The sequence below is a fragment of the Pundamilia nyererei genome, unplaced genomic scaffold, assembly GCF_000239375.1.
Source record: "Pundamilia nyererei isolate P.nyererei 1_Seehausen unplaced genomic scaffold, PunNye1.0 scaffold00298, whole genome shotgun sequence".
In the NCBI taxonomy this organism is placed as follows: Eukaryota; Metazoa; Chordata; class Actinopteri; order Cichliformes; family Cichlidae; genus Pundamilia; species Pundamilia nyererei.
In genome coordinates, this window is record NW_005187699.1 from 593,754 (window position 1) to 601,727 (window position 7,974).

The following is a 7,974-nucleotide window of genomic DNA, read 5'->3' on the forward strand; positions in this document are numbered from 1 at the left end:
ACACACACACACACACACACACACACACACACACACACACACACCGGGTTTTTAAGCACAGATGGATATACAAGAGTAGGGGAACATCACCATGAGGTTATGCATAATAATAAGAATTTTTTCAATGTCAAGGTCACTTTGTCAACAAGTTAATGTCAGAGCTACGTGAATAGAATAAAAATGAATATTAATATGAACGTTGATCATGATCAGGCTCATAATCACACAGAATATCTGTGTGTCTGCAGCATCCCACATTTCACATCATGTGTTTGACATGATTTTTACAGGAGAAATGTTTAGTTGACTTAAAAGAAATCTAAAAGTATTATTACTGATTAGTACATATTGTAATTCCAGCTTTGTAAAAGTGGGGATTCACTATTTTTGTCTATATATTTATTTTGAATTCAGTCTTTTGAAGTGTTGAAAGTTGCTTAAAAACAGTTAAAAAAAATGATTATTAGGTCATTAGGTCAACACAACCAAAAACTGCATGATTTATCAACCATGCAATCGGTGGATTTCATAACTAGATGTTCCTGATGAGGAACATTTTTAATATTTGAAAAACTCAATATTAGATCCACTTAAAAATATTTTTCTACCAAAAGTTTTTTTTACTCATACACCATCTAGCCGGGACCTTTCTGTGTGGAGTTTGTGTTTGCGTGGGTTCTCTCCCCGGATACTCCGGCTTTCTCCTACAGTCCAAAGACTAACTGCGTGTCTCTGGACTGTCGACCTATCCAGGGTAAAACTGTCGACCTGCCCAGGGTGTACCCCGCCTTTTGCCCTATGGTAGCTGGGACAGGCTCAAGCCTTTCTCCAGTGTGAAATGGTTGTACAGGATACATCTACATGCATGTTTAATCCATCCATCCTCTTCCACATAGCCTTATCAGAGTCGCCTATCCCAGCTCTCCTAAGGCAGGGTACACCCAGGACAGGTTGCCAGTCTGTCACAGGGCTAACACATAGAGACAGACAACCATTCACATTCACACCTATGGGCAATTTAGAATCCCCAGTTAACCTAACCCCACTAACTGCATGTCTTTGGACTGTGGGAGGAAGGCGGATTGCCTGGAGAGAACCCACGCAGACACAGAGAGAACATGCAAACTCCACACAGAAAGACACTGGCCCAATGGTGGAATTGAACTCAGGACCTTTTTGCTGTGAGGCAACAGTGCTAAACATCGGGCTGCCACCATACATCTTTAATTTCTTTCAAAAAACAAGAAAGAACAAGAAACTTATGCATCCAATTCTTGTTTTTGAATAATTTTAAGTGTTTTTCAACATTTTTATCTTGACTTGGCCAAGGTTTAATAACTTGTTGTTAGTGATCATGATCAACTAAAACTGGTCGTTTCTCTTCGTCAGCATTAAAGGGAGTTGTGGTAGCATCATGCTCAGGAGCTGTTTTGCTGCCAGTGGTACTGGTACATTACACAAAGTGGAGGAATAATAATAAAGGAGAACTTCCTCCGAATTCTTTAACTTTACCTCAAATCAGCAGCAAGACAGATAAAACTTGGACACATTTGGGTGTCCAAACCGACAATGATCCCAAACACACTTCAGATGTGGTTTTGGATCGATCAGGCTAACATTAAGCTTCTGGAATGGCCTCCCCAAAGTCCTGACCTCAACCCTATTGAAAATTTGTGGACTGCGCCTAACAGCAGAGACCATGCTAGCAAACCAACCAATTTAAATGGACTCCACACCTTCTGCCAAGAAGAGTAGCCAATATTCAGAAGCTTGTTGATGACTACAAAAAGCATCGAGATGTGACTTGCTTAGGGACATTTAGCCAAATACTAGTGGGAATGTATGTATATATTTCAGCTTTTACATATATATGTAATTTTGAATGGATTAGAGAAAATCAAGAGTAAATTCAAACTTTATTTGCACCAAGATCTGTTTTTAAACTCATTGCTGTATAATCATTCCAGCCTGGAAAAAGAACAGTTTAAAATCACCATAACATTTCTGCACATGGTGAGTGTATTGTAATTCTGACCTGTATGGTTGTGATAAATAACAGCGACCACAATTATGACTTCATGCACATGACAGCATAATAGGTCAACTTCAAATGATCAATGATACCAAAAAAAAAAAATCAGTTTCCCTTCACAGAAAGCCTGAAAACGTTCACTTTTCGAAAGCTACTACTTTCAGTGATTTGGGGACATTATGCCTAAAAAAAATACTCATCAGTTTTTAAATGTATTTTCCACTTTGTAGAAAACACCTCAGAGAAAATTTAATAACATCATGCTGAATTATCTGGTGCACGAAAAGAAAACAACACCACTGTAAAGATGCAGCGCTTACCCTGCAGACCAACTTTTTTAAAGTCCCTGACAGTTAGTTAGTAAGCGAGTTATAACTTTAAAATGCACCTATATATAATATTAAACAAGGAAAAGCCAGCTTTCAGCTCCAGAGCTGGACAGGTACAGACGCACTGATGCTTCCTCGGCTCCAATGAAGAAAAACAACCCTGTCAGAGGCAGCATGGCAGAAACAGAATCGCACCGACAGTCCTTTCTCGCACCCACACGAGCTCGGCAGTTAGCCGCGCGTGCACTACTATTACATCTGCATTACAGGGTAAACAGGTCCAGAAAAAACAACAACAACAAGACAACAGCCCCAGCTAGACTCACCCTGAGCTGCAACCCGAGGGCCTGACTCCAGCAAACTGTTTGCAAAACACAGTGAAACGTGCAGCCAGGCTAACAGTAAATTTCCACTGAAGGGGCATCGACGCGGAGCCAGGCTAGTATCCACAGCTAGCTAGCAAACCCGCTAGCACCTGTTCGACAGCGCCGAGGATGAGAAATGAAGCCAAGTTCACTGAATCTGACAGCTACAGGAGGACGGGTGGATGGACGGAGAGCTTCGGAGGATGAAACACACATCTCTGTTCTCCAGCACACAGCTGGCTAACCTTCACCTCAGCACCCGCAAATGACAGCAAACGTACCTTCCTGATGCCTCAAATCCAGCTCGGACGCAGCAGTTCATCCTTTTCCTGAGCTGAAGCCGGGGTTTAGTTTCCTACGCCGAGGAGCTTGACATTCTCCTCATCCTGGTGGTGTTTTCCTTTTTTCAGTCCCATTCCTGTGTCAGTGACGTTCACTTCCTGTTCCCATCATATTCCAGCAGCAGCAGCGGCGGACATCGGCTCCCACCCACCGTCTCTGTGATAGCACAACAGCCTGGAAGCAGCCAGCTGATCAATTATTCATCCCACACTGCAACCGAACAGACAGAGACGACCGAAGGCGCTGCTGCACAGACTTGTGTTGTTCGACTAATCACTCATCACGCAAAATTCAACCATTTCAATCAGTTTTAAGTTATGCAATGCAGTGGATAAGCTTGTGCACTGTGAAATGTCCAAATTCGAGGAGTGTGCAGAAACATGGCTGTCCAAACTACTTGCACCAGAAACAGTCATCATTTCTGGCCAGTGGACCAGTGGAAAGAAGTGAAGTTTCAATGACCTTGACCTTTGACCATAAAAATCTAACCAGCTCATTTTTCAGTCTGAGTGAACTTTGTCCCAGATGTGAAGGAATTCCCCTGAGGCCTTCAAGAGAGCAAATCATGACACTGGGATGGACGGACACACTATAATCGGACATAGTTAATGGAAAAAGTGGCAATTAAATCCACAAATAAAGCCTTAAATTAAGCTTGTTGACTAAAATTAAAAATAAAACACAACTTTAAAGTAAAGTTGTGTTTTGTCTCTTACCCACTTGACTCCAGGTAAGCGACAGATCGGGATTGTTGTCTCTGTCCTCTTTCTGTCAGTCTGTCTGGTTAAAGCCGCACTCACACTGGCCTAGGAGAATAGTTAGCAAACACCAATCACACCGATCCCTGGGGAAAATATGTATTCCCTAACAGCAGCCATGTATATGATGAAAATAGGCATTTCAAGCTTTTAGAGGTTGCTGGAAGTTGCAACGATTTTCAGCTGTCAGCTGTTCTTCAATAAAATACTGGGCTTCAATTAAGAAAAAAACAAACAACTTACATTCATGGTTTGGTCATGTTTTCAAAACCAAAAATTTCTGAGAATAAAGGTGTTTTGTTTTGGTTTTTTTACACCTCTTGAATGTGTTCATCCAGGTTCATTTAGTTAATATTTGATTTTATTTGATTGTGTGTGTTTTCTGGTTGCATGCGGGTTTTTATTGTGTGTCCTACAAAAATAAATAAGGCAAGAATATTACCCAAATATGAAGCAAAGATTTGTGGATACACACATGGACCTGAAAACATGCTGTGTTTTTTGTTTTTTCCAATTTAAAAAAACTACACCAACAAGCATTAAACCTTAATGCATGACTGCTCGTATTAATATTCATATTTAGAGCTGTTATACATGTTTAACTGTATGCATAAGTTTCTTGCTGGAGCTGGGATTTTGACCCATCAGACAGAAACAAGTCATCACTGAAGAAAAGCAAAGACTCATTTTTTTTATTAGTGAACACAAGAAAACAAACAGAGTCGTGTTTTTAGATAATTCACATTTTAATAAATTAACTGTGAAAAACAATTCAGTTTTAACCCCGCTGTTTCTCATCACATCTTTCACAATATCTTCTCTTACTGCAAGATTTTGCTTTCCTCCCTTCCTGTGCTCTTACTGGCCAACAGCACCACCTATTGATGAGAAGGAGTAATGTCACTTACAGACTCGTGGGATGACTTTAGAATTATTTTCTTTATCGGAAGAGCTAAAAGGCTGAGTGAGCTTTAATAACTGGAAATAAGATGACCTACTACACTGATGACTCAGAGTTTAAATCAATAAATCTCAGATTTCTCCATCATGAGCAGAGAGAAAACTAATTTGAACTTCCTCAATTTCTGTCAACTACTGATGTAAAAACACTGATGGTTTCTTTCCACACAGGAAAGAAAAATTTCCACCACCTCGGTTTGTTGATTCTGAGCTCACAACGATGTGTTTTTTGATCTCCTTTTAATGCTTGAAGTCTGAAGTGAAAAAAAGACACCTTATTCTGCCGCCTGTTACAGACATCCTGATTTGTGGATCCATCATTAAACACCTCCCACGTTCCTCTCAGGTTTGAGGCAGGCTGCGGTAGAAGGCATCGTCTCTGCGGTGCTGCTGGACCGGCATGTTCCTCCTTGTGCTTCTAACTTTCCCCAGGTCCACCTCCACAAGCACCAAACCTGGCTTCTCCCTCCCGCAGTCACCCAGCACCTCGCCCCAGGGGTCCACGGCCAGGGCGTGTCCGTATGACGAGCGCTTCTCATGGTGGCGTCCAACTTGTGCCGCTGCCAGGACGAAGCACTGGGTCTCAATTGCCCGGGCACGTAGTAACACCTGAGTGTGAATTCATTTAAAGGGACATTTTTATGTTGGTTTATACCTCACAGCAATCCAGCTGTCCTATAATGAGCCAGCTCACCTCCCAGTGAGCAGCTCCTGTGGCTACAGTAAAGGCTGACGGGTATGTCAGGATCTCAGCCCCGTGCCTCTGCAAGGCGACCGACAACTCAGGAAATCTTAGATCGTAGCAGATGCCCAAGCCCACCTGGATTAAGCACACGGTCAGTAGAAACACAAAGTGCACATGCCAACCTTAATGTTACTGCACTTAATCAGTGCTTTGGTGTTTCAAACACTGCAAATCATCATCTTTGAAGTAGTCCAAACAAGACCTTGCAGGATAAATAACCCTGACTTACTTTTGGTGGATATTTAACATCAAATGTAAAGAGAAACTTCAAGTTTCTGTGAAACCAGCATGAAAACTGTAGTAAATATTCTTATTTCATTTACCTTTTTTCTCAGTTGTCATCTTTCCCTCATTTCCTCTCTGAGTTTCTTTTATCTTAACTGACCTCACCTGGCACACATGTAAGGACTGTAAAATAAAACCAGCTGCAGAATCACTGCTTTCTTTTGCATTCTGACTGGATTCCCATGATTATAGCAACCTTAGCTTACATTTGAACCCCTAAATAACTAAATGTTTAATTTAATAAGAGGAATTAAAATTAATTTGCATGTTTAAAATCTCTTAAAGTGACACCTTTCCGATTGGAGTCTGGACCGGGGCCACGAGGGAGGGTCCAGGAATGGTGAAAGCGCTTTCTTTGAGGGACACGCCTTTTTCTGGCAGCTCCACATCGAACAAGTGGGACTTCCTGTAGACTGAAACGATGTCACCTGTGGAGGAAACGACAGCGTGTCAGCGTGAATAAACTAGATTTATTTTAAAGGGCTTTAAACAGAGACAGGGAGGGAGGGCAGACAAGGGAAAAGCACCTCTATCGTTAATTATGACGTGACTGTTGTAGATCCGTCGGTCAGCCTCCCAGTCGTGTCCCCTCTCATGAAATCCTCCAAGAGACAACCACAACTCCAACTTCCTGAAAGAAACAGCGATTTAAATACTTATCCACACGTTTCCAGCTGACTCCAGTTCATGCACACTATGAAACCAAGAGCACATTTTGCCTTAACAAGCTGATTTTACCAACATTGCACTTAAGCAGTTAGTGAGAAGTTAATCTCTCCAGTGCGTTTCATTGTTGGCGCTGGATAAAAGAGCCTGAAGGCTGTGTGCTTACCTGGCCAGCTGAGTGTATCTGGAGATCGTGTCTCCTGCCAGGCTCTCTGACAGCGCCAGCGTCTCCTCTCTGCTGGATCCAATGTAGTCAAAGCCCTCAGGCAGGAAGACCATGCTGGCCCCTCGCTGCTTGGCTTCCTCCACCAGCTGTTTGCAGGCAGAGAAGTTGGCCTCTTTGTCAGGGGTGGCTGTCACCTGACAGACAGCGGCCAGCGGGCGAAGTGAGCCGGACATGCTGCGCAGAGAAGAGGTTGTTTTTCAGCTGCAGGCTGAAGAAAACGTTCAGGTCAACCACCACCACAGCTGATCATTAACTACTGCTCTTACTACTCTGTTATACAGTTACTGACTGCAGCTCACTGCACTCACTGTGGCTTTCAAGGACAGGTAGACATCTGTAAAACGAAACCTACAAATAAATCAGTATTTGAACCAACTCTTCAAGTTTTTATGCTCTTATTTGCTGACATAACCCAAAATTTGCAAATTCATGACACTTTGTTACAAAGGCTAGCTCACAGCTGTAAGAATAATCAACAACAACAGCAACAACACACCTGTTTTGCAGCCTGGTGTTGTGCCTCAAAGCTGGGAACGAGACCAGAAACTTTGCGGATGATCCCAAAACGCACCTGAGCGTCAACATCGGCCCCAGACACTGTCACCTTCCCTGATTGGGCGATTTTAGTATCATCATATAAACATTTACTTCTGTGTTCTGCTCTGTCCTCTTCAACAGGAAGAGTTAAGGTTCATTCTTCTTCTCCTGTGAGCTCAGACATAAAGCACACCAGCTCCACCTAGTGGAGAGTCATCGTATTGGCCTGTGAGTAACAGAATGCTGAAGAAGCACCCTGAGAGCGCAAATCTCTACCACGGCAGCTCACTATCTGAGCAGCATGTACTTTTAAGGTAAATCAAGTAATTTTATATATAAACATGTTTTAGGAAGTTGCCAAGTGCTTGCAGTAAAAACAACAAATATTCAGGTCAACTTGAAAGAAAGGCAGATGTGGTCAAATTTGATATATTTGATGGAAAATCAAAAATGAGTCTTTCAACTGCTGCAGTTTCCACAGTTTTCACTCTACAGTCATCGTTTTACCATCAAAACTTAGGACTGTTTGTCTTCTTTTAAACAGTGCATTTCTCAAAGCTAAGGGATGTAAATGTTTAGAAATGTGTGGATCCAAGTAGAGGATGAATCTTCTAACTGAAGCATAGAATATAAAAAACTAGATAGTGTTTTCAGTGAGGACCTTGTCTCAACAGCAGGGAAGACCCTACTTTTTAAACTGCTCATGTGACCACTTTATTGACATCAGGA

At 42.1% G+C, this 7,974-nt stretch overlaps 2 protein-coding genes across 7 annotated transcripts in view; both read right to left on the reverse strand.

Moving 5' to 3' along the window:
* Positions 1 to 3,326, reverse strand: part of clcn3 (chloride channel 3) — a 40,988-nt gene extending 37,662 nt beyond the window's left edge. For 3 of the 4 annotated variants that reach the window (XM_005751080.2, XM_005751084.1, XM_005751083.2), the window contains exon 1: positions 3,008 to 3,326. The gene's annotated coding sequence lies outside the window, so the exon portion shown is untranslated. Of the gene's footprint in view, positions 1 to 2,687 lie in introns of all 4 variants that reach the window. The other variant, XM_005751081.2, reaches the window with a different exon arrangement.
* A 1,227-nt stretch (positions 3,327 to 4,553) lies between these two features.
* nit1 (nitrilase 1) lies at positions 4,554 to 7,415 on the reverse strand. 3 transcript variants are annotated; one of them, XR_312227.1, is made up of 7 exons: positions 7,205 to 7,415; positions 6,649 to 6,882; positions 6,344 to 6,447; positions 6,108 to 6,244; positions 5,481 to 5,606; positions 5,061 to 5,395; positions 4,554 to 4,704 (listed from the first exon to the last, which is right to left on the reverse strand). XR_312227.1 is itself a non-coding variant. In XM_005751087.1 (6 exons), the coding sequence occupies exons 1-6, from the start codon at positions 7,291 to 7,293 to the stop codon at positions 5,129 to 5,131; spliced, it is 957 nt and encodes a 318-aa protein (XP_005751144.1). In that variant the 5' UTR covers positions 7,294 to 7,415; the 3' UTR covers positions 4,554 to 5,128. The 3 variants fall into 3 exon arrangements, 2 of the variants coding, with proteins under 2 accessions (XP_005751144.1, XP_013770853.1); XM_005751087.1 differs by having other exon boundaries at positions 4,554 to 5,395; XM_013915399.1 differs by having other exon boundaries at positions 4,554 to 5,395; positions 6,649 to 6,916; positions 7,205 to 7,261.
* Between the last annotated feature and the right edge of the window lie 559 nt (positions 7,416 to 7,974).

What these genes read in the sequence shown, in the direction of transcription:
- nit1 (XM_005751087.1), bottom strand. Translation starts at nt 7,293, where the DNA reads ATGTTGACGCTCAGGTGCGTTTTGGGATCATCCGCAAAGTTTCTGGTC. An exon ending in AACACCAGGCTGCAAAACAG is followed by an intron (nt 6,883 to 7,204) that starts GTGTGTTGTTGC and finishes TTCTCTGCGCAG; the next exon opens with CATGTCCGGCTCACTTCGCC. An exon ending in CAGGAGCTGCTCACTGGGAG is followed by an intron (nt 5,396 to 5,480) that starts GTGAGCTGGCTC and finishes ATTCACACTCAG; the next exon opens with GTGTTACTACGTGCCCGGGC.